The following is a 24,927-nucleotide window of genomic DNA, read 5'->3' as shown; positions in this document are numbered from 1 at the left end:
CGGAAAATTTGTGAAAAGACGTATTCCAAAAGTAAAAAAGGTGGAGCGAGTGCCATCGATTTCTTGCCTTTTTTCAGATTTTTATTTGACCATTTCTGCACCCTTTCGCGCTTTTTGGCCTCATTATTGCTACTCCCCCCCCCCCCCCAAAAAAAAAAAAACACACACCAAATCCCCCTCTTTTAATTTCCTCTCTTTGCTCTCCTATGCCACGGTCATATAGGGAAGTAAGAGAGGGGGAAATAAGTGGGGAAAAGGCAGGAAATCTCTGGTAAAAATAAAGCCGGCGGCCGTAGCCCCCCCTGCATCGAAATCTGTGGAACCGCACCAACTTGGCGAGTGTTCACCATGTGACAAGCCCAGTTGGGCCGCCAAGACATGGACTGCCCCCTTTTGCGTTGAACCCCCGCCGCACACGTCTGAAGCCAAAACTTTTGTGCGGGTTCCGACGCGGCGAGGGCCACGCGCGAGGCGGGCAGTACGGAAGTCAGAAGGTTGTGGGTGAACTGGGAGAATAAAGGCAGGAAATGCGCCCACAATGTGGGAAAAGGTAGCGCAGCTCGGCGTCCTTTTGAGATGGTCAAGCCCCAAAGTTTACAGCCCCCCCCCTCCGCCACCCTAGGAGGTGTTGAGCAGCGCTCTGGCGCAGGCCCCCTGGTAGTAGGGCGCCTCCAGCGCATCGCCGGCCCTCCCGGCGCCGTAGGACGAGTACTGGAGGGCGTCGTAGGCCCTCAGGTCCAGTTTGTGCTGCTCGGGCGACGACATGAGGTTGTTGATGGAAAAGGGGTGGTTGAAGGCGTAGTGGGCGTCGGCCTTCAGCTCCACGCCGTGCGGGGGCAGGCACAGGGACGAGAGCGGCTGCGGGCCGGCCGCTTTGGGGCCCTCGGGCGGCGGGGACGCGGCGGCGAGCGCCGGAGCTTTGAGGGCGTGGCCGCAGGGCGAGGCCCCGCCCCCGTCGCGCTCCTTCCGGCCGTCCGCCGGGCTCTTCCTGTCGCACTTGAAGCGCTTCTGGCGGCGCAGGTAGCAGCCGTTCTCAAACATGTTGCCCGAGTCCGGGTGCAGCGTCCAGTAGGAGCCTTTGCCCGGTTTGTCGGGCGAGCGGGACACTTTGACGAAGCAGTCGTTGAAGGACAGCGAGTGGCGGATGGAGTTCTGCCAGCGCTGTTGGTTGTTGCGGTAGAAGGGGAAAAGCTCCATGATCCACTGGTAGATCTCGCTGAGGGTGAGCATCTTGCCCGGCGCCTGCTGGATGGCCATCGTGATCAGCGAGATGTACGAATACGGCGGCTTGGCGTGCGGGTAGCCGCGCCGCGCCGGCTTGCTGTCGCGGCCTCGGTTCGGGTTCAGGCTCAGGCCCCCGCCGATGACCCCGCCGCCGCCGTACTGGGCCCCGGGACTGACCCCGCCGTACGCGTGGTGGTGGTGGTGGTGCGGTCCCGGCGCCTGCCCCGCGCCGCCGCCGCACGGGCTCACGGCCCCCCCGCTCATGCCGCCGCCGTTGCCCAGACAGGACACGCCCATCCCGGGGGCGGGGGCGGGGCTCACGCCGGCTCCGCCGTACGCCACGTTGAAGGCCGCCGCCCCGCCGCCGGCCGACATGTAGCCGGACACCGAGCCCGCCGTCCCCAGGCCCGCCGACATCGGGGAGTACACCTGCACGACAGGAAGTAGGCGCGGGGCGCGCGTCAGTCGGCCGCCGGGCCGCTTTCCTACTCCCGCCGATCATAAAGCGTCCGGTGACCGCGTGGAGAAATGAACGTCAAGTTCGACGGGACCGCGTGACGGGTCCGGCTCGGCTAGTTGGGCTTTCCGACGCGGGACGCAAAGCCAACGGTAGGGTTTCAAATCGGGGATCGGGGGTAGCGGTTAAAACTACGCGTCGGGTTGAAAACTTTGGCGAGGTCGTCAAAGTGGCCTTTGGAGCCAAGATGAGGTGCGGCTTCTTCCGGCTTGGATCGGGGTGCGTTCCAAAGTAGGTTTGCAAATGACTTTAAACTGGGATGAGGCTTTCAAATTAGGGTTAGTTAGGGCTTCAAAGCGGGATTTCGAGCTGGGCTTGTGGTGTCAAAGTAGGGTTTCAAGTTTCCCGTTTAGGTTTCAAATTAGGGTTAGCTTTTCCAGTTGGGGTTTCGAATTAGGCTTTCCGGTTGAGGAGTCCAATTTGGGGTTCAAAAAGTGGGCTTTCAAATCAGGGTTGAGGTTTCCAACGGGTGTTTGAGCGCCAGGTCAGTTAGCTTGCAAGGCGGGATCTCAAGGCAAAGAGAGCTCCGAAAGCAGCGAGAGCCGTTGCCATTCGGGGTCGGGCCTCGATTCCTCTTTGTGTTTTCAAACAAGCCCTCCATTCTCGGCTTCGCTTTGCGTTGCTCGGCATGGATGCCGGCCAATTAATTGAGAGTTGCCGTTGATGACGTGATTGAGTCTTCGATGCTCGCCCTTCGACATTGAGAAAAGTCTTTCGGCGCGCGGCTGAGCGTGCCCCGAAGGAAAAAAAAAATCAATTCTCATTGTAGGATTTTTCTTTTGGGTGACATGATATTTAGGATCATGAACAATAATTGTTCGATTTCAGCCTACCATCACCTTTTGCTAATGTGTGCGCGCGCGCGTGTTTCGATAAGTTTCTGTTGGCGCCCCCGTGCGGTGAATTTTCACCTGCTCGCTCCCTTTTCAAGGCTTTTCATTTGTCTCGCTCCTTTTTCAAGCACCCACGTTATCTGTTGTTTCTGCGTTCGGTCATTTTACACCGACAACAAGCGGTTGATTTTGTTGTGTCATGTTGGACGTTGTTCAAAAAAAAAAAATCCAAATTCAAAAAAAAAAAAACAATCGTGCAAAAACAAAAAACTCAGCGAGGCCGTAAAACTCGTAAGGAGAAGCCAATCAGATCATGGACGCACGGAGCATTTTGCTTTTTACGAAGGAGGTTTAAAAAAATCTTTTTCGAACCATCATCTTGTTTGCTCTTTCAACATTGTTGTTTTTTTTTCCACGTGTGTGTGTGCGCGCGAGCGCTTGCTTATTATTATTATTATTATTAGCTGCAATTTTGCACACTATCTTGGCATGGTGGATTTTTTATTTTTTTTTGGTGAACTCGATTTATGTTGTAGTGTGTGAGGCTTTTTTGCTGGGTTGTTTTCACGCTTCGCCGTGTCCGTGTGCGCGCGCGTGTGATTTTCAACTGTTCATTTTCGTTTCGCAGAGATTTTTTCGACACTGTGATTTTATTTATTCGTTTTTTGGCGTGGGATGATTTTTGGAAATGTGCGATTTTTTTTGGTATGAATCAGCGATTACAGTAATAGCGTTTTGATTGTTGCCTTGAGTATCACTCGGTAGAATTAAAAAGATTTTGTTTTGCTCACGGAACTTTCTGGATTTATTTTTCAAAGCGTTTGAATGTTACGTATTCAATCTTGACAATGACGAGGATTAAATCGTTTTGTTTTGTATTCACGTGGTGGACTTTGCGTGAAGTGAGATTTTTGTTTTGTGTCACTCGCGGAGGAGAGCGACGGAAAAAAAAAAGGCTGCGTGTGGTTTTCTTGCTTGGCAGCCGTTTCAACGACGGGCTCCATTTTACGGCTTCTTTTACTCTCGTTCGTGTTGAATTGACGTCGTTGGACTTGGAAATGATTACGAGCGCGTTCGGTCGTGTGTGTGTGTGTTTTTCCCACTCTATTTTTTCGGCATTTCAATAATTTTATTTTTGTCATTGAATGAACTAAAAGTCGTCAACGGCATTTACGGCCAACAAAGTGGCAAAGGTTGAAGTGCACGATTTGACGAATCTGCTGCCGCACGACTCGAGTCTCTTAAATCTTCCGAATATTGTCCAAATAAATGAAATGATGCGATGGCTTTGCGGTCTATTTTCGTGCGTTTCACATTTGCCTCTGAAGCCACACGCTTTTTTATTTTTTTCTATTGATTGACGCCACCGCGTCAGCACTCGTGAATAACAACGACGATGAGCGATCAGAACGAATAAGCAGAAAAGGAAACGAAAGTTTAAAAAAAAAACAACAACGATTTTTAACAAATATGAAACAAACGCTAGCAAATCATTTTGCGTGTGTGAAATTCCAACTGCGCGCGGAGTTGGAAACTTTGCCCCGTCGTGAATGAGCGCGTGTCCCAATTTTGGCGTGATGAATTCTGCCCCTCGACTGTGCGCTGCGTCAATTTGCGCGGGAAAACAAAACGGCGTGCGGTCACCTCGTCGCCGTAGAAGCAAGTCCAGTCCGCAGCCTCCTGACCTTCCATCTTCACCGAGCCCAGCATCTCCTTCGCCCCGAAACACCAACACGCGTGACCACGACGACGACGAGGAGGAGGAGAGTCACCTCCTGCACTCTGCCGGTCCCGCTCCTCCTGGTCCTGGTCCTGGTCCTGGTCCAGCTGCTGCTGCTGCTGCTGCTGCTGGTCCTGGGGCTGACGGGAGGACTCCGAGTCAGTAAGGTGACGAGAACAAGAAGAAGAAAAAGAAGAAGAGAAACTCCGCCTGATGAAGATGAAGGTCCGGCCCTCCTCTTCCTCCTCCACCACCTCCCTGCCATTCATCTTCATCGTCATCATCATCATCATCATCCTCATCATAATTGTGATTTAAAAAAAAAAAAACACTTCATCCGTCGTTCAACATTTAGAGGTGTTTTATTTTAAAATGTCATTATTATATTGTGCTTAAACGTCGTGGCAAATGAATGGCGTGTTCAAAACATTAAAAATAAAAAGAATAGATTTTAGCTACGCCCCGCCCAAGAACAATTTCAACATCGTTTTTGTCGACGACAGTATTTATATTCATCATGACAAAATTCGATCATACCCAAAATGCACAAAACAATTTCATGAACAATCTGAATGTTGGTGTCAAGAAAATAAATGCAAAGCAGGATGGTTTCAAGCGCCACAACTTTTAATTCGCTTTCAAATGCAACGAATTGTTTTTTTTTTGTTTTTGTTTCACCCCTTCAAATAAAAAGTATAGATTTTTAAAATGACTACAGTAATCCCTCGTTTATCGCGGTTAATGGGGACCAAAACCACCCGCGATAAACGAAAATCCGCGAAGTAGCGTCCAATTAACATAAACGGGTACATTTTTTTTAAAGTCCGCAAACAGCCCGCGAGAAGCTGCAAAACAACAGCGAGTCACACAGAGCAACATATACAGTACTGTACTCCATGTATATGTAAAAAAAAAAAAAGTTTGAAAAAATCTGCGATGCACTGAAATCGCGATAAACAAACCGCAAAGTAGCGAGGGATCACTGTATTTCGACCTTTTTTTTTTCATGATTTCAACGCGTGCGTTTTAAAAACATACGAAAAAATAATGTTTCATTTGTACATCGATGATTTCATTTCTGGCCATAATTTATTGGAACACGTTTCCATATTAGGATTGTGATTCAAATAAACTAATAATCATTACACCAGTGACGATTGATGAACAATCCGTAGAACAATCCGACCGTTGGACTAATAAAGTGTTTTCGCCATTCACCGTTTGATTTGCTGTCCGTCATTACGTTGACGTGTCACAAAGAAGGCGCTGCGTCAAAAGACCCAAACAAACTGATCGATAACGCCACCCCCCCCCCTCTGACTGATTTCCAGCTGCTCGAGGGAGTGTGCGCGCGCTGAAGAATGACAACTGGACGCTGCCACCTGGTGGCCAATTAGGAGAACTGCGCGTTTATGACAGCGGCCTTCATTGCTCCCGGAAAACCTCAGGGCACGTGCACTCGGCTGCCACCAGGGGGAGCCCTCTTACTGGGTTTTCTGCTAAGCAGGAGTCGGCTGTGTACGTGCACGTCTAAGTAAGTGTCTCTTCTTGGATGTGAATTTGTGCGTGTGTGTGTGTCACAAAAAAAACAACCAACAATCACCGTGATGTCATCAATAAGTGTGTTCGCTTATTACGATTGTTATCCATCACTGATCCGTAACCGTGATGTCATTGGCGAGAACAAATGACTTCACCAGCACCTCAGTTGTGTCTTTGTTCAGCCTCCTTTTGCTTCTTGCTGCGCCTCCGCAGGCAGCACCAAATCATCAACCCGGCAACGAGGGCGAGAACCACCAGAGCTATCGCCGCCCCCACCAGGGCCGGCACCAGCACCCCCGCGAAGGGCCCGGGGGCGTCGCTCTCGGCGGGCTCGCACAGCGTCCCGTTGTGGGCGCACACGCACGTGTAGGAGCCCGCCGTGTTGACGCACTCGTGGCGGCACCCGTGCGGCCCCGAGCACTCGTCCACGTCCGCGCAGTCCCCCAGGATGTCCTTGCAGTACCCGGGTCCGCACGGGGTGCAAACCGTGCTCAGGTTGGCGGGGGCGCCGCCCGCTAGGCGCCACACTCCGCCCCGGCCCCAGCAGTGCAGATCCAGACGGACTTTGGACCAGCAGTCCACTTGGATCCTGCTGCTGTTGTCAGGGTCCAGACTGAGAAAACGAGCCCCGGGGACCGCGGGGTGGGGGCACGAGCCAGATCCTGATTCTGCACCGGCATCATGGCCTGGCTCGTCGGGTCTTCTTCCGGGTTCCTTTGGTTCAGGTCCGGCGGTTTCAGGACGAGCAGATTCGGGTCCAACAAGTTCTGGTCCGACAGGTCCAGGTTTTGGTGTCTCCGGTCTTTCTGACAGTTCGGGTGTAGCAGATTCGGGTCCGACGCTTTCTCGTCCAGCAGGTCCAGGTGTCGGTGGCTCTGGTATTTCTGGTTTTTGCTCAGAGTCGGGTCCCTCCGATTCAGGGCTGGTCATTTCTGGCCCGGGTGTTGTGGGTCCAGCAGATTCTGGTTGAGCCGATTCTGGTCCAGCAGGTTGAGGTGTAGCAAGCTCAGGACTAGCAAGTTGCGGTCCAGCGAGTCCCCCGTCGTCTGACTCCAGGTTGCATACGAAGCGGTTCTTGGTCTTGCAGCTGAGCGGCACCAGCCCCCAGCCGGTGCCGGCGGAGCCATCCGACTGGGCGACGAGTCCCGCACAGAGAACCGACGTGCAGGTCTGTTCCGGCTCGTGAGCCCAGCGGGTCTCGCTTGCGTCCTCGCCCCCCTGGGTCCATTTGAAGCCTCTGAGGGGCAGCGAGGGGACCACACACTGGTTCTTGGCCTTCTTCAGCCCCACCCAGAAGGCGGGCGGCGACCCGGCGGGCGGCGACCGGGCTATCGCGGCGAGGACTCGGGCGAACTCCCCGGCTCTGGCGAAGGAGGCCAGGCCGTAGGGGAGGCACACCTCCTGCGCTTGCTCAAAGGGGAGCGGCGAGGGATGCAGCGCGTAGCGCCGGCGCCAATCCAGGGCGGCGGACGCCGTCTTCAAGGTGAGTGCGAAAACCAACAGCTGAAGAAAGACGGACCGGGGCGGCGGCAACATGGCTGACTCCTCCTAGCAGACCGAAGAGGGAGAAACAAGTCGGCTCAGATCGGAGGGCCTGGGGAACGCGTGCGCGCGCGCAAATGTACAACTGCGCATGCTAAATGGCAATTCATTGCTAACTTGTTAGCACGCGGTGGCAAATCCTCGGCACTTTTGCCACTCGGGATGCCATCTTGTTGGCGTGTTCGCACTTGATCTTCTCTTTCGAAATGCTCAAAGGAACGCGCACTCGCAAAGGCGTCTCTGCCGCACAAACGCAAATTGGCATGAAGCGCCCCTGACGTCATCCCATTTGGAATTTGACCGCCAGAGCCCAGTTCAGCAGCGGTTAAACACAGTTTGACCCTGGAACAGATGAATTGCGCTTCTAGGAGGCTGGATTTGCAAAACAAGACTAAATTCTTACCTTGAAATTTCGTTGCCTTTCTTGTGCGGCTCCGAACTTGTCTCGTGCCGACTGGCAACCTCACCCTCGGCGCCAACCCCCTCCACATACACACACACACGTAGCCCGGACCTCCAAACACCCGCCCGCCTATTTCCTGCCGGGACAGGAAGTGTGCGGTGTCTTGATACGAGTAGCCGCCTTCCTCAAATCCTGGTTTTCTTTCTTCGGGGGCTACGTCAAGTTAGCCTGGCGGCCACGCTTTCATCGCTTTCGTTTGTGTTTCCTCCATGCGGATGGCAGGCCAATTAAATCACACACACACACGGTGACAAACACAGAGCAACAGGAAGGATGCAGCTCATCTCGCTCTGGTCTAATCGATCTTAATGACTTGAAGGAAATAGTTGAGTCTCCGTCAGGAAGTGCGCTGGTGCGCGTGCGGGTACGCGATTCACCGACATTCTTCGCGCTCGTCCAATTGTTGTCGTGGCAACGCAGTTGCTTCCTGTTTCCCGGAGGATAAAAGAATGACAGGAAGGCCGAGGTCACTTTTTCACGTTGTCATAGCAACGTGGAGGATTTGATTTCGGCAGTTTAATGTTCCCGTGGCCGCCTTCCTGAATCTTGGACGAGTATCTACTTCCGCGACATCGCCACTCGCGGCGCCAAGTTTGTCGAAGTGCAGTCGATCCGTATTTCTATCAAAATTGAAAGTGGTCTTTTCTGAAATTTCCGGGGGAAAAAATGTGTATATACAGTATATATATATATATATATATATTGGGCCGAAAAAACGACATAGTACAGTAAGGCGTTTTTGAGCCGAAAAAAACGACATAGTATATAGTAAGGCGTTTTTGGCCCGAAAAAAACGACATAGTATATATAGTAAGGCGTTTTTGGCCCGAAAAAAACGACATAGTATAGTAAGGCGTTTTTAGGCCAAAAAAAACAACCATGTATAGTAAGGCGTTTTTAGCCCGAAAAAAACGACATAGTATAGTAAGGCGTTTTTGAGCCGAAAAAAACGACATAGTATAGTAAGGCGTTTTTAGCCCGAAAAAACGACAGTATAGTAAGGCGTTTTTAGCCCGAAAAAAACGACATAGTATATTTAGTAAGGCGTTTTTGAGCCGAAAAAAACGACATAGTATAGTAAGGCGTTTTTAGCCCGAAAAAACAACATAGTATAGTAAGGCGTTTTTAGCCCGAAAAAACGACATAGAATAGTAAGGCGTTTTTAGGCCGAAAAAAACGACAGTATAGTAAGGCGTTTTTAGCCCGAAAAAACGACATAGTATAGTAAGGCGTTTTTAGCCCGAAAAAAACAACCATGTATAGTAAGGCGTTTTTAGCCCGAAAAAAACGACATAGTATAGTAAGGCGTTTTTAGCCCGAAAAAAACGACATAGTATAGTAAGGCGTTTTTAGCCCGAAAAAACGACATAGTATAGTAAGGCGTTTTTGGCCCGAAAAAACGACATAGTATAGTAAGGCGTTTTTGGGCCGAAAAAAACGACATAGTATAGTAAGGCGTTTTTAGCCCGAAAAAACGACATAGTATAGTAAGGCGTTTTTAGGCCCAAAAAAACAACCATGTATAGTAAGGCGTTTTTTGCACGAAAAAACAACATAGTTATAGTAAGGCGTTTTTAGCCCGAAAAAAACGACATAGTATAGTAAGGCGTTTTTAAGCCGAAAAAACGACATAGTATAGTAAGGCGTTTTTAGCCCGAAAAAACGACATAGTATATAGTAAGGCGTTTTTGGGCCAAAAAAAACAACCATGTATAGTAAGGCGTTTTTGGCCCGAAAAAACGACATAGTATAGTAAGGCGTTTTTAGGCCGAAAAAACGACATAGTATAGTAAGGCGTTTTTAGCCCGAAAAAACGACATAGTATAGTTAGGCGTTTTTTGCACGAAAAAAACGACATAGTTTTTATACTATACTATAGTTTTTATACTTTTTTTACTATACTGTCGTTTTTTTTTTTGCCTAAAAACGCCTTAATATACAATGTCGTTTTTTTGGGCCTAAAAACGCCTTACTATATATATACTATGTCGTTTTTTCGGGCTAAAAACGCCTTACTATACTATGTCGTTTTTTTAGGCCTAAAACGCCTTACTATACATGGTTGTTTTTTTTTGGCCTAAAAACGCCTTACTATACTATGTCATTTTTTTCGGCCTAAAAACGCCTTACTATACTATGTCGTATTTCGGGCTAAAAACGCCTTACTATACTATGTCGTTTTTTCGGGCCAAAAACGCCTTACTATACTATGTCGTTTTTTTTTGGCCTAAAAACGCCTTACTATACTATGTCGTTTTTTTCGGCCTAAAACGCCTTACTATACATGGTTGTTTTTTTCGGCCTAAAAACGCCTTACTATACTATATCGTTTATTTCAGCCTAAAAACGCCTTACTATGTTTTTTTTCGGGCTAAAAACGTCTTACTATACTATGTCGTTTTTTCGGCCTAAAAACGCCTTACTATACTGTCGTTTTTTTTCGGGCTAAAAACGCCTTACTATACTATGTCGTTTTTTTAGGCCTAAAACGCCTTACTATACATGGTTGTTTTTTTTTTGGCCTAAAAACGCCTTACTATACTATGTCATTTTTTTCGGCCTAAAAACGCCTTACTATACTATGTCGTATTTCGGGCTAAAAACGCCTTACTATACTATGTCGTTTTTTCGGGCCAAAAACGCCTTACTATACTATGTCGTTTTTTTTTGGCCTAAAAACGCCTTACTATACTATGTCGTTTTTTTCGGCCTAAAACGCCTTACTATACATGGTTGTTTTTTTCGGCCTAAAAACGCCTTACTATACTATATCGTTTATTTCAGCCTAAAAACGCCTTACTATGTTTTTTTTTTGGGCTAAAAACGTCTTACTATACTATGTCGTTTTTTCGGCCTAAAAACGCCTTACTATACTGTCGTTTTTTTTCGGGCTAAAAACGCCTTACTATGTTTTTTTTTTTCGGCCTAAAAACGCCTTACTATACTGTCGTTTTTTTTCGGGCTGAGAACGCCTTACTATATGTTTTTTTTTCGGGCTAAAAACGCCTTACTATACTATGTCGTTTATTTCGGCCTGAGAACGCCTTACTATATATGGGTTTTTTTTCGGGCTAAAAACGCTGTTATGCGGTGAAACAGCAGGCCAGGTGAAAAAGAATAAAAAGGCAATTCAGCCAGGATTCAGGAAGGAGATTTTCCAGTTGTCTTTATTGTCAGGAGTGACAGTTGACCAGTTTTGAGCAGCACACGTGTAGCACTGCTCTCCAAGTTGTCCGGCCCCCAGTGACTTCCTCATTCATCTTTTAAAGGGAGTACACTTGAGCTTCAGGCCAATCAGGTCCAAGAAACGATTGGCCCTTCCCAGGTGGTTGCAAGTACCTCATCTGAAACAATTAGTGTTCAAAAAAGTACAACAGTTTTGGATGGAAAGAAATGTGCACCTTTCTTCTATCCAAAATCCACAAAAAAAAGAATTTCTAATATATGTCTTTCTTCATCATGACAAACGCCTTACTATATACTATGTCGTTTTTTTCAGCTCAAAAACGCCTTACTATACTGTCGTTTTTTCGGGCCAAAAACGCCTTACTATACATGAAATTGGCCATGAAAGTTTGCCAAGATTGATCAGGACCCAAGAAGGTTTTGGAATTGCAAAACGTTTATTCGAACAAAGAGTGGCCACAAGCCGGGGGGGGGGGGGCAACCCCCCCCCCCCTTCTTCCGAACGCTACGAACATGTGATCACGCCGCGTCAATCAAATGAGAAGATGTCACAACGCGTCAGCGTTTCAGGCAGCACGCGCAATACAACGACGGCACGCTAGGCGGCGCTGGACACGGCCAGCTTCTTCAGGTGGTCCATGAAGACCTGCAGGCTGACGTCATCCGTCAGGATGGGTGCGCCCGACTCCTGCCGGCAAAACGCACGTTCATCCATCAATCGCTCAATCGCTCGACAAACGACGCGAGGTCGACGGCTCACCTGTCCCCAAGCGTACATGTTGTTGTGCGTCTGCGAGGGGTTGACTTTGGACAGCAGGAAGCGAGCCTGACAACCATCATCATCATCATCATCATCATGTTGACGTTCCCTAAGCGGTACCTTGACTTCGGAATGCCCCAACTTGCGCAAATTTGAGTGCGTCTTGAATCGGGGAGAGCGGGTAGCGGCTCTCGGCATCGGCTGTACGACTTATTTTGTTTGCTCAATTGGGGAGGGATTGCGCACTTTTTGCACGATGGGACTTTACATCTCGATTTATTTACTGGACGCGTTTCTTTACCTTCAAGGGCCGAGAACAAGAGACTGGCGAGTTTGCCCTGTTGAAATGCGGCACAGGCCACGTCGCAAGTTTACTTTTTGCACCGCACTGACCTGTTGCTGACTTTTTGTCCCTCCGCTTTGGAATGCTTTGCGGGACAGTTTTGCAATTGCGCTTCGGTCAAACGAGGGAATTCAGCGTAGCGGTCCCACAGCCTGATTTCAAGGTATCGAGTGCTTTTGAAAACCGCCGATACCATCCACCGAGACTTGAATACGTTCTCTTGCGCGAGACCGCAGCAGATTGACACACGCGATGGTTGTCATCGCCTGAAGGAAAAGCGCGAGCGATACACTCGCGCCGGTATCGACGTGGAAAAATAAATGGAAAGAAATTCAGGCCGTAAGTCAAGGTAGCGTTGAAGGCGGTTTTCCAAGTTTCACGCCCGCCTTACCTGGCTGCCGCCGTGCTCCGTGTCGATGTATCGGGGCATGGGGAAGCGCGAGTGCAGCAGCTCCTGGGCGTCGTCCACCGGAGCCTGAAGAAGGTGCCGGAAGTTCTCGTACTCGGCCATCTCCTGGTAGCCCGCCTTCCTCCACTGGGACACCGTCTTGACACGCGCGGACCCAAAAAAATAACCAATAGAAAGAAGGCGCGCTCGGAAGCGCGTCTTGAGTGTGCGTACCTCTCCGTGGTAGATGAGGATTTGGAAGAAAGTGTCCATGAGCAGGATGCGATCTGGAAGAATGCTGCTGCTGTCCAACAACACCGGCTGTATCCCCCCCGCCCCCCAAAAATCACATCGGTTAAAGCAAAGGGGGCGGAGGGGGAATAAATAAACATGAGCACGTGCCCGTTGAACACCCATCAAATGACATCGAGGTGCGTTCATAGAAAGGGGAAACGCACGGCTTCAGTTCGCCCCCACAAAAAAAAGGGGGTCGATCGGCGGCGTAGGACACCGACCTCGGGCGGTCCCTGGAAGGAGTACGCGTAGAGGACGGGCTGGATCATGATCAGCGCCTGCGTCAGCTCGTGCCGGTTGAACTGGTGACGGTAGTACGAGCTCTCGTCCGGACTGTTGTTGAACACCTGCAGGAAGGGCGAGCGCCGCAGGTGGAACATAAACTGAAACAGAGAGAGGAGCGCCCGGTCAGTCGGGGCCGGCGGGCCGGCGCGCCGCGCGGCGTCTCACCTGAGGGTACAGCGAAAAGGTCTCGGAGAACCTGAAGGAGTTGGGATCGTCTTTGTGGTAATCGCCAAACTTCTGACACTGGTGGGAAAACAGCCGACGGTCACTCGCGGCTTCGGCGACGGAAATGGAAAATGATTGCGGTTGGGGTTGGGGGGGGCGGTTACGAAGACACCAAAATGGAGTTTTCAGTCTAGAGTTTAAATAAAATAAATAACAACTCCCACTTGAAGTATTAAGCAAAGAACTCCGCGAGCTCAACGCTAAAGCGCCACAAAAAGGGCGCGCGAGAAAGCTAGCGGCGAGATGGCGGTGCTCTAAAGTTTCAAGCAACAGATACTTGGACACAAGTAGTGCAGCAACTCCTGTCGACATACAATTAGAGACTCATCGGTCTGCCTTTCAGGGCCACGAGCAATTATTAGGTTATTTTATTATTAGGCAATTGATATTTATTTGCCGTAAAAGGGGAGATAGAAGTCAAGTGATCCCCGATCAGAGATCAACTAAACAGGGCGATAAGCAGTCTACCTCGACAGTTGATCCAACAATATATGTACTGTAGCTACAAGCAAAAATTCCTCCTCCTTTTCGAAAAATGTTTCCTGCTACTTCGGCTTACAGTCCGGTAAGAAACTCTTCATTGTACACTGCCTCCTGGTGGCCAACATGAGTAGAATGAATGAAATATGGCTCCACAAAAAGTGCTCTTAAAAAATAAAAAATAAAATACATAATAATAATAATAATAATACAAGCTTGGTGATGGAATAAATCCAACTTGTGTTTTTTGATGTGCGAAGCGCAGCCGGCGATCGGACGACGGGCGAGCACTGACCAGTCTGATGAGCTGTCTGTCCAACCACCTGAGCACGTCGGGCCCCTCCTCCGTCTCGGCGCGCTGCACCGCCAGCCGGGCCATCAAGAGGGCCGCCGCCTCTTGATCGAAGGACGCGGCGATGCTTTGGATCTGCGTCTGCGCGTCCGCCCAGCTGCCGCGCAAAACGGCGACGTGTGACAAATACGTGAAATCGAGAATGAAATAAATATGCCGTCGGCTGCGCGCGTCTTACTTCCTGGCGATGGTGGTGACGCGTATGCGTCTCTGGCCCGACGCGTGCTGGTACTGCGTGACAAACTGCAGAGCGCCACGGCCGCCCTGAGGGATGGGGGCGTTGTGCTAACGCACGCGCGCGCACACACACACACATTAGCAAACGGCTTATGGTGAAAAAATGGGAGTCCCCCTCCGAGACGAGTTGTTCTTAGAAGGGGCTGGGGGCGGGGCTCCGCGGATGGCAGGAAGTTGGTCGCGCGGGGCGCGTACCTGATTGACCACCTCAAAGTAGAGCGCCAGCGTGGTGCCGGGGTCCAAACCGCACATCTTCCACTGGCACGTCCCGCCGCTGCCGATCTCCTGCCACGACGTCCACAAACATGTCGTCAGTGTCGGAAAAGGCGTCGACGTCGGCGAGCGGACGCGGGCGTACATTTTCGGAGACGCAGGGTCCTTTGGCGTTGAGCGACACGCAGGGCCCGATGGCTCCCGACACCTTCAGCTCCCTGGAGGTCTGAAAGGGAAAGCGCAGTGCTCGCTCTCTTTCCAAGCTCCTCCCCCACCGCTTGCTCGGACCACCTTAAAGGGGGGGGGGGCATACCTTGACTTCCAGCGTGGCGGCGAAGGCCATCTTGAAGGAGCCTTGAACATCTTTGGAGAAAACTCTCTGGAAGGTTTGCTTGAACAGCGACGTGTTGAACGAGTCGGCCATCACCATGTAGCCGCTGCGAGCGCCCACGCGCAGAAAAGAAAAAACAACACACGCGGAGGCGCCCAAATGGCACCTTAACAATCTTTTGACGCGTTATTGTTCAGAAGGAATATTTAGTGACGCCAAGCCACCGATCATGTCGACAATTCGGCCGGCGTTCGCGTTTTAAAACGAACGCGACTCCGAGTTGCGTCTGCGCTCCTCGCCTTGTGTGAACTGTTGGCTAAGCCCCGCCCCCCGTCCATCCCCCCCCGCAATGGTACGTCACGCGCACGCATGCGTGCGGGTGTGCGCGCGTACCCCGTGTTGTTGGCGCAGCACTTCATCTCCAGGAGTCCGGTCTGGTCCAGCGCACAGGCGTAGATGTCCACCACGTGACCGCTGGCGGACGCCCGGCTCGCCAGCGCCTCGTAATGCTGGCGCCCACAAACACGCGGGTCAGCCGCGCGGCGACGCGGACGGAGACGCGGACCCGCCCCCGCGCTCACCTTGGCGGCCTTCTTCATGAACTTGGCGTTGTCCTTTTCGATGTCGTGCCAAGACCTGATGGGGATCTTGAGCTCGTCTCCCACCACCATGCCGGGACCTTGCGTGGCCGGACCCCCGATGAAGGTCATGATGCGCGCGCCCGTGTTGGGGAAGGTGCACTGACACGACAATAGCCAGAAACGGCGGGTCAACTGCAGCATGAAGCCCCTCAACTCATTTCGACATACTCCCTCGCCACCGGACGGTGGCCGAGCGCTACTTTTATCGAAATGGGCTCGATTCAACACAGTTGCCAGACGGTAAATGTCATCGGATGAGTGCAGAGCACCACTTTAGTGCCAAGGGAGCTGCTCAATTCGCCGACGTGCCGGCGACAACCGTGGCAAGGAGCCACGGTGAGATCAGGCCCCGGAGGACGCGGCGCTCACCTCCAGCAGGCCGACGGCGATGGACATGGCCGCGCCCAGGGAGCGCAGGGGCCTCTTACCCTGGACCACGGGCCAGGAGTCGCGCTGCAGCTCCCCCAGCAGGTCAGTCAGGTTCATGTCCACCTTCTGGACAGGCTGCAGGAACCTGCGAGCGCAATCGGAGCCGTTCAGCGGTCGGCGTTCCCGCGCGGCCGCCGGCGTACCGTGAGGCCGTGGGGCACCTGTTGTACTGCGGCTGTTGGGGGGCCTGAGATCCTCGTCCCTGGGAGGAGGCCGCCGGTTTGGCCAGACCCAGCATCTCCTGCACATTACACATCTGGTTATTGTCAGGTATTAGCATCATCAAGTTAGCAGCCGCTGGTTAGCATCGGCCTTTGGCATCACCGATTATCAACAAGGATTAGTGTGGTTAGCGTAAACAATTAGCATCAATGGTTAGCATTGTCTGTCGCGCGGGAGAGATTGGCACCATCGAGTTGTGATCAATGATTAGCAGAAACAAGTTAGCAAAACCCCAATGTTGAGAATTAGGCGACGACACCGACAGCAACGCACGCGCTTTGTCGTCGTTTTGTCCAAATTTGTCAAATGACATTAGACGGGGCTCGAAACTAACTTTTGGAGCGGGCGCACTAGCGCGAGCGCCTTTTTTCAGCACGACCGTATTTGCTGACGCGCCGTCGTCTCACGCGGCAGACCGCTCTTTAGCGTGATGCAATTGCAAAGACCGACTGGCACTGCGTTAGCATCATCCCATTAGCATCGGTAATTAGCAACGTCTCTCGATGGGCGTTAGCCAGTTGGCATCAAACACCAGCAAGGCGCGGTCGAGGGGCGGCGGGTGAGCAGACCTGCAGCTGCTTGGCGCTGAGGTCTTTGGTCCCTTTGAAGACGTAACTCTTGGAGATGCCCTCGCAGCCCAGCTCGTGAACGTGGACGATGCGGCCGAAGGTGATGAGACCCACCAGAGCGGTGGGGGGGAGCAGCGACAAGGACATCTGCAGCGACTCCTTCAGCGCCTGCAGGTCCTCCTCCTCCATGCACGTGTCCACCACGTACAGGAAGACCAGCGGCATCTGCGGCCCGCGCTGACGGCGACACACAAAATGGCCGACTTTCCCGATGAGTTCAAGGCCTTCGCGTCAATCGCAATCGCCTTTTCGACAGCCGGTCAGACGAGCGAGTCCTCGTATGACGTGTATCTTGAGCAAGTAGCGGAGGCTCTTCACGGCTCCCCGGCGGGGCTCACCTGGACCACGTACTCGATGGTGGAGAACTGAGGCAGCAGCTCGGCGGGCTGGTTCACCTCCGAGATTCCCGAGTAGGACGGCGGGAACTGAGAGGAGCGGCGAAAGTAAGGGGGTGAGGCGCAAACGCCGGACCCGGCTGGCCGCAAGTTGGAAGCGGTACCTGGTTCCTCTGGTAGCAGAAGTTGCAAGCCCACAGCTTGGCCCGGTAGTCCACTTGGCTGCAAGACAAGGACGGCACGGGACAGCGCCGACGGCGACGCTTGGGTCGGCATTTTGCAAAAATTCCCTTGCCCCGAAAAGCCGCGCGCGCGTCTCGACCCGTGCGGGCGAGCGTGAAGGTGGGCGTACCAGAGCGGGTTGAGCACGGCGCGGCAGGTGGCGCGGCTGCAGAGCACGGGCTCGTACTGGATGGGCGGCAGGTCGGGTCGCTCCTTGAGTGGCGTGAAGAGGGCGGCGACGGGCACCACCATGCGCGTGGCCTCCAGCCGGCTGGACGGCCACACGTTCCAGCTGAAGCGGACGCCGTCGCGCTCCTCGTTCTGGGCGATGTACTCGGGGAAGGTCGCCATGGCAAAACCCACTCGGTCACTTGATGAGTAACGCCTCGGTGGTGCTGTGGTCACAGGAGACCCACACACTTCACATGTAAGCGCACGTAGACGTACAAACTTCACAAAGACACTCTCACACGTACACACGCACTTATGCAAATACTTCTCACACTCGCACGCAATTGACACGCTGCATGCATGCACATTCACACACAAACCTAATATACCACCACACTTGGCCACACATACAAAAAAAAACACATTTTACAGGTACCATTCTCAAACTAACACTCCATATACACTCACACGATTTGAATATATAACCGCACACACACATTAACACAATAAAAATGATTCAATGAAAATATTCAAACTATTAGACTTCTCTCACCCACACTCTCACGCGCTCTCACACACACACACACACACACACACACGTCGAAATCAGGCAGTGAATAAAAACTAAAACGAAAGACAACACCACTACAATTACACACAGAGACACGTCAATCGTGTGACGTCACGTCCACACTTTCATTCACGGTCCTTTGGCAGGCAGGAACGTGTCACGACAATGAGCATTCGGCGTTTATGTTGACAGCCTCTAAAACATTTTTGGCTGACACAAAGTATTTGAAGTGCTCGCCGACCGGCATGATAAGTGAGTTAGCCGCCGCACCGGCATGCTAACCACTAGCTAACTAACCGGCTAGCTGCTGAAAATAAAAAGCTAGCGGAACACCAAAACCAGCCCAAGACAAAACGTCACTCACCGCTTGGCTCGCTCACTCCTCAACGCGGTCGCTTTTCACGAGTTCACTCTTCAAGCGTTCACTTTGAACGCCGGAACCCTGCGACGGTCCGCTGTGGTGGGCGTGAGGAACTCTTCGGTGCGCGCGTGCGCGTGAGCTTGACAACGAAGCAAAACAACATGGCGGAGGCGACGCCACGTCAAGACAAAGATTGCGCCGAGAGCAGCAAAGCATTGACTACTCACTCCAAAAGCGATTCGGGAGCTCAGACTGCCCCCACCCCAAATTAATTTCACGTCAACTAATTTCACGAAAACGTTAAAAAAAAATGCTCTGGATGTTTTTGAAATGTATCACCCTAATTGTTTGAACGCCGCTCTTCTTACTTCACAGGACCGAGTGAGGCATCTTCTCAGCAAAAAGATTCACGCCAGGTGGATTACTTGGGTATTGACGTGACGTCATGAAGATTTTGGTTCTCCCCCCCAACTTGATTCGACTATAAAATTGTAGTTCTGAAGGCTGTTGGAAGGGTCAAGAGTCATACATTAACGCAAATGTGAATTACAGACAGAGAAACTGGCATTTGTCCTTGTGTAGTTGTTCAACTTTACAACAGAGACATTTTCAAATGGGGGGGGGGGGGGGGGAAGCATGAACTGCTGAATTAGTTTTGGCGCTAGGCCAAAATTGTATGCAGCATACATTACGTATAGAGTGACGTTACTGGCAAAACATGACGCCCTGTAATGTTAATTGGCGTTTATATTCTTAAAGGAAGCATTCTGTAAAGCACTTTTTTACAGCTGCAGGTGTTGTGAAGGTGCTACATAAAGATGTTTTGTATGAGCTAAACAAAGGACACCTTCCTCACATCAAACTCAAAATGTCATCTTCAACAGTTACATTTGAAATAAATGTACACAGAGTTGAACCGTAATGGATGCAGGCAATTTTTTTTCTTTGTCGTTTTTGCAAAAGCACTCAAACTCATGAAAACGTCATACCTTGGCACAAAGATGCCCACAAGGTGGTGAAAAAGCGCAAAATGCAGCTCCTGAATTCATTTCCACATAGTTCCATGGTACCGAGAATGTGTTTTGAAGATTTTATCACTAAAGTGAGATTGCAGATAAATGTCACTTTGTATGTTTTTTTTTTTTTGCTTGCCCCGAGGTTAACACCAAGATCTTTGAGCCAGCCAGAAAAAGGATGCCATCAAATTCCAATCCAAAGAAGGCCACACAAACAAACAAGCCAATTTGAGAATGGGAACTTTCTATATTTCACCCGCAAAACTTTCACAAGGGATGACATCATTTAGCTCATATCACCTACGATTGCACATCGGATTAAAAATGGACCAATAGAAATGTTGGTTGGCCGTTTGGTTGCCGCGCCCATCGTCCAGTCTCGTCCAATCAACGCAGCGTCTTCGTCGGCATTCAACCCGCCCAAAGAAAAAAAAAAAAAGCGAGTTCCTCCCTCCCGGCCGCGGTGGCATCTGTGCCCCTCACATGTTGTTGAATCCCATCATGCCTTTCATGTTTCCTGCCGCCCCCTGCTGAAACTGCCGCATCATCGACTGCAGGCCTTGCATGCCTCCTGCAAAACGCACAAACACGCCAACGTGTGCGTCTCAGAGTAACCCGACTCCAATTTGACTCCGCGCGCGGGACGGAGCGTTACCCATATGGTGAAGCACTCGCGGGTCCATCATCTTGGCCATCTGCTGATTGAGTTTGGCCATCTGCGAAGGGTTGACGTTCTTGGACATGTCTCCTCCTGAATGCACGCAAAGCAGAAGACGGGTCAGGAGGCCCGCCGCCCGCCGCCCGACGCGACGCGGCGGCCGCCGAGCGACGCGTCGCACCTTTGAACAGGCCTTTGATGCCGCCCATCTTCTTGACCATCTGCGCAAACTTGGTGTACTGCGTCAGAAGTTCTTGGACGTCGCGCGTGGCCACGCCGGCCCCGCGGGCCACGCGCTGGATGCGGTTGGCCTGCTTGCTGAACAGCTTGGCGCCGTCCTTGCTGTCCAACTCTACGAACAGACGCGGTTTTGTACTTGCCGATGATCTGAAAGTCGTTTTTGTCGGTTGCCGCCAAGCGGCAACCGCCACAAGTTTTCCTTATTGAACCCTCCACAGCTATTTCTCGATGTTAGCTTGACGGACGGCTATCTATCCGTCTCGCTAGCTAGCTAGACGGCGAGATAGATAGAAGATTTAAAATATTAAAATATTTTGACCATCCGCAACTAGTTTTTCATTGGTTGTCGATCATCCGCAGCTAATTTGTCGACGAACATCATCGCGACAGCCGAGCAAAGTGCCGGGACGTGTCGTGGAGTGAGCGCAAGTTAGCCGCGGGTTACCTTGGTCGTTCATGCTGTCCATGATGGTCATGAGTTTCTTCAGCCTGGCCATGGATTCCTGCTCGTTTCCTTTACTCATGAAGTCCGTTCCGAAGCCTGGGATCATGCCCTAGGCACGCGCACGCGCCCATTTAGTCGCTGCTCAAAAATTAGGCCGGATGGTTCCGTGAGTGGGGGCGGGGCTTACCATGATCTGTCCAAAGGGTCCCATCTTCATGATGTTCTGGAACTGTTCGTACATGTCTCTGAGCGTGAACTGGCCTGAAGGGCAGAAGGCGCGCGTCAAGCGCGTCCGGCGATCGGGAGGAACCCGAAGGCGACCCGCCGTCGCCTGGGAACCTCACCGTGTTTGAGCTTGTTGATCAGGTCCTCGTTGTCGTCCAGCTTGAGCTCGTTGACTCTGTCGATCAGGCCCTCGATGTCGCCCATGCCTGACGGGAAGAGGAAAGCGCTCAAGACGAGAGGCCGACTTTCTTCCGGCGGCCCGGCCGGCGCGGCGTACCGAGCAGCTTGCTGACGAACGGCTGCGTCTTGAAGGGCTCGAAGTCGTCGATGTGCTCGCCCGTGCCGATGAAGATGATGGGACTGCGGGTTGCCGCCACCCTGACGCGAAACAGGCGCCCGTCAAACAAAAAGCTCAAAAAAGATCGCCGAGCCACTCCCGCGGCACTCAAACTTCTCGAATCTTGCGCACGTGTCCGCGCCGCAAACCCAGCCACTCTGTTCATATCATATGAAAAAGTCCTTATTTGTTAGCTTTTTCTGCTTACGCGCTCAGAGCTCCGCCTCCTTTAGCGTGTCCGTCCAGTTTGGTGACGATGACCGACGCCACGTCCACTTTGTCTTTGAAGGCTTTGGCCTGAGACTCGCAGGCCTGACCGATGGACGCGTCCATCACGTAGACGATGTTGTCCGGTTGCTACGGAGACAAACATCCCTGAGGATGACCGACGCTCGGGGCGGGGGTTATGAGGAGCAGAGCGGCGCGGCGCGTTGGGGTGCTCACCACGGCGTTGGAGACTTGCAGCATCTCCTCGAAGAGCGAGTCTTCCTGTTTGTGGCGTCCGCTCGTGTCCACGATGATGATCTCAAAGTTCTCCCCTTTGAACTTCTCCACGCCCTCTGCGGCGATCACCACCGGATCCATTTCTGTGTAACTGAAGGCAAACGCGCGGCGGCGCCCTGAATGAGGAGCAAGCTGGCGGCGACGCGCCGACCGCTTGACCGCCGTCTCGCCCCGCTTCGGCACCGTCATGTCATTTTCAGCACTTCGGAATGATTTGATTTCAGCACAACGAAAACAAACGCAAACGTGAAGACGCCAGCGAGCTTCGAGCGGACGACCCGGGCTAAACGTGGCTCCTCCTTGACAGACAAAGAGCTTAATGAGTTTGAGATGCGTGACTCTCAACACACTGTACCTCTTTGACTTCAATTACTAATGAGAAAAAAAAAAAAACAGGGGGGAAGTGCCGCCAAAATGTCCACCGTGAATATGCACGGCATGGAGACTCACCTGCCATAGAAGGGGATTCGGGCCTTGGTGGCGTTCTGTTTGAGCTGATCAAAGGCGCCTGCGGACAGGAGAGATTTTCCGAATGGGCCGCACTTAAGTATTCCGAGGGAGTCCGAATGAATTCAAGGACCCCAAAATTAAATTATTATTCATTATATAATTTTCCCCCCCCTGCCAAACACCAGAACCTGCCTCAAAAATTAAAAAAAAAATCTCCGGCGGTGCACAGCGGCTTACCGGCTCGAAAGGTGTCGGCACATATGAGGCACGTCTTCCAGCCTTTTCTCTGGTAGTAATACGCCAGCTGCAAAATGGACACGGACATTCATGTCACAGGTCAGGGGTGGCGTCTTTTCTGTCGCAGGTGAGCGAGGTGTGACCTTGGAGCAAGTTGTGGTCTTGCCGCTGCCCTGCAGGCCGACAAACATGATGACGTTGTTCTTCCCTTTGGAGGGCGTCCACGCCTTGACGCCGGGGTCCACCAACTAAGACCGCACGACGACAAAAGCGGCACAATGGTTCTCCCATCATCCATTTTTTACATTTTTTTTTGCTTTGGTAGCACTCTGACCTTGACCAGTTCCTTGAAGACGGCGTGCTGGATCATCCTCCTCTTGTTCAGACCCGACGCCATCTCCTCCAGGTCGATGGCGGCCCTGCGGGGACAAGAACGAAAGCGTCCGGATGTCAAACGGGAAGCTCGGGGACCCGGTAAAAATCCCATTCAGCGCACATCAGCAAGGAACCTGCTAACTGTTTGCTTTTGGGTTTTGTTTCTTCTTCTTCTTCCAAAACTCACTTGACATTCTCTCGCAGCTGCTTGACCAGCTTGATGTTGACGTCGGCCTCCAGGAGGGCGGCGCACACCTCCTTCAACATGGAGTTGAGAACCTGGTGGGAGGAGACGCGCAAAAAGCTGCCTTTGGAATTCTTTGCACGCACCTGACTCGCCGTTTGGGGATTTTGCCCGAGTGGACAATATGTCGACTTGGGTTCACCTCCTCATTGATGATGGTGGCGGTGCTGAGCGACCTCAGCGCCGACGTGATCTTGCGGCCCAGATCGGCGAGCACCATGATGACGTGTGTAGCTGCGCGCACGCACCCTCCGCTCTACACGCTTCCGCCTCTGCTCGGCGCATGCACAAAGCAAACGCATTGGTGTGATAGGATACAGCCTCACTTAAAAAAATGGGCTGAAAAGCAGACAGACGTATTTGGTCCTTTACGCTTTCGATTACATATCATAGTTACTAGCTTCTAGTTATTTGGTAAACTTGAAAATGGGTTTTGGCTCGTGACCAAATGGATGAACAGTGTGAGACAAACTGTCACGGCGTGCAAGGTTCGAGACGTTTAATAGTGTGCACAGATCTTGCATAGTGTGATGGATACGAGACGATAACTTACGTATGGGTGGCGGGGGACGCTCGACTGAGCGGTTCAGCTGACGGGAAGAGGGCACCAACACTTCCTGTACACTGAGGAGGAAGGGGGGTAAATGATTGGCATCAGCATGTCACCATGGCAACAGTTCACATCCCATCCATTCGTCTGTTCTCTATATAGGTCCTATTTATCGAGTTAGACGAGGGAAGCTGAAGCCTGTTTCAGTATTGCTGACATTTGGCCGAGGGGCGGAGTCCACTACATCCTGGTCTGGACGGAACCATTCACAATTTGTATTTTCATCGGTTTCTTACTGCTTGAGGACTCTACTTGGGTTCGTCGGAGACTCGTCTCGCGATCGCGTTTCATCAATCTCACGTCATTGAGAGGGACATTTGACTCCAGTATAAGAAGGAATCAAACCCGCACGCACTCCGCGACACCCAATGTCGCAAAGTGGCCAGACTTGTTTGGGAGCAATGAAATCGCCGCATCCAGCTGTTCAACTTCAATAAAATAAAGCGATGTGGTTCGTCGTATTTGCCAGATGAGTCTATTGTTTTCACACGTTGTAACAACAGACTGGATTGTTGGCGACATTTTTCCGAAAACTTCCGGGCGCAGGCTGACAGACGCGTCCGTCGACACGCATAACTACAGCGGCCAGCTAACCAATGCTAACGTTAGCAGTTAGCTCGCGTGTCGCGCGCTCGGCAGTCCAGGTCAACACAACCCGAGTGACTAAATACGCACCAAAAGACAAGATAACGCCGAGAAGCCCTACTCGGAACTTCTCCACTCGGCGACTTTGTTTGTGGCTTTGTCACAGCCGCGAGTTCGGCTTGCTCGTCATCACTGTACTCACTCAGCCGGAAGTTACTTCTTCTGCCTTCTTCGTTGGGCGCGCTAGCGTTCCTGTGTCGCCACCTACCGAATAACTCAAAGCAGCGACGCGCTCAGTGTGGCTAATTTTTCCAAAAAATATTCATTTTTTGACCCACCAAGCACATAATTTTAAATGAATTCCGATTTAGTAAATCGGATTTACTAAAATCTGTACGGTGGTGAGAAAAACATTGCCGTGCGATGATTTTTCATAGACGCTCAACGAGTGAATTTTTTAAAATGTATTTCTTAGTGAATGAGGC

The 24,927-nt window shown here is 51.6% G+C and overlaps 4 protein-coding genes across 5 annotated transcripts; all 4 read right to left on the bottom strand.

The window, feature by feature from the left end:
- Window positions 1–204: 204 nt before the first annotated feature.
- On the bottom strand, window positions 205–4,438 carry foxa1 (forkhead box A1). The gene is made up of 2 exons (XM_086128002.1): window positions 4,219–4,438; window positions 205–1,653 (listed from the first exon to the last, which is right to left on the bottom strand). The coding sequence occupies exons 1-2, from the start codon at window positions 4,282–4,284 to the stop codon at window positions 619–621; spliced, it is 1,101 nt and encodes a 366-aa protein (XP_085984128.1). The 5' UTR covers window positions 4,285–4,438; the 3' UTR covers window positions 205–618.
- Window positions 4,439–4,637: 199 nt separating this feature from the next.
- On the bottom strand, window positions 4,638–8,081 carry clec14a (C-type lectin domain containing 14A). The gene is made up of 2 exons (XM_086128001.1): window positions 7,782–8,081; window positions 4,638–7,384 (listed from the first exon to the last, which is right to left on the bottom strand). Exon 2 carries the CDS (start codon window positions 7,370–7,372, stop codon window positions 5,999–6,001), a length of 1,374 nt encoding a protein of 457 aa, XP_085984127.1. The 5' UTR covers window positions 7,373–7,384; window positions 7,782–8,081; the 3' UTR covers window positions 4,638–5,998.
- Window positions 8,082–10,981: 2,900 nt separating this feature from the next.
- Window positions 10,982–18,683, bottom strand: sec23a (Sec23 homolog A, coat complex II component). Of its 2 annotated transcripts, none has more exons than XM_086127743.1 (20): window positions 18,520–18,683; window positions 17,544–17,808; window positions 17,356–17,413; window positions 17,195–17,281; window positions 16,797–17,033; window positions 16,167–16,246; window positions 15,946–16,090; window positions 15,517–15,675; window positions 15,329–15,444; window positions 14,918–15,041; window positions 14,750–14,830; window positions 14,587–14,676; window positions 14,333–14,439; window positions 14,098–14,251; window positions 13,263–13,340; window positions 13,034–13,159; window positions 12,753–12,839; window positions 12,522–12,677; window positions 11,788–11,853; window positions 10,982–11,715 (listed from the first exon to the last, which is right to left on the bottom strand). In XM_086127743.1, exons 2-20 carry the CDS (start codon window positions 17,762–17,764, stop codon window positions 11,626–11,628), a joined length of 2,262 nt encoding a protein of 753 aa, XP_085983869.1. In that variant the 5' UTR covers window positions 17,765–17,808; window positions 18,520–18,683; the 3' UTR covers window positions 10,982–11,625. The 2 variants fall into 2 exon arrangements, with proteins under 2 accessions (XP_085983869.1, XP_085983868.1); XM_086127742.1 differs by having other exon boundaries at window positions 13,034–13,195; window positions 18,520–18,680.
- Window positions 18,684–19,245: 562 nt separating this feature from the next.
- Window positions 19,246–24,672, bottom strand: srp54 (signal recognition particle 54). Its single transcript, XM_086127997.1, has 17 exons — window positions 24,533–24,672; window positions 23,801–23,871; window positions 23,390–23,519; window positions 23,191–23,282; window positions 22,963–23,047; window positions 22,772–22,876; window positions 22,629–22,695; window positions 22,392–22,449; window positions 21,882–22,032; window positions 21,646–21,794; window positions 21,378–21,478; window positions 21,220–21,306; window positions 21,063–21,136; window positions 20,876–20,984; window positions 20,372–20,542; window positions 20,188–20,283; window positions 19,246–20,103 (listed from the first exon to the last, which is right to left on the bottom strand). Exons 3-17 carry the CDS (start codon window positions 23,465–23,467, stop codon window positions 20,012–20,014), a joined length of 1,515 nt encoding a protein of 504 aa, XP_085984123.1. The 5' UTR covers window positions 23,468–23,519; window positions 23,801–23,871; window positions 24,533–24,672; the 3' UTR covers window positions 19,246–20,011.
- Between the last annotated feature and the right edge of the window lie 255 nt (window positions 24,673–24,927).

Source organism: Hippocampus guttulatus, chromosome 13 (assembly GCF_054856545.1).
Source record: "Hippocampus guttulatus isolate MCC_2025c chromosome 13, RoL_Hgut_1.0, whole genome shotgun sequence".
NCBI classification, from domain to species: Eukaryota; Metazoa; Chordata; class Actinopteri; order Syngnathiformes; family Syngnathidae; genus Hippocampus; species Hippocampus guttulatus.
The sequence above is the reverse complement of the archived record's forward strand: the minus strand, read 5'-3'. Positions and strand labels throughout refer to the sequence as shown.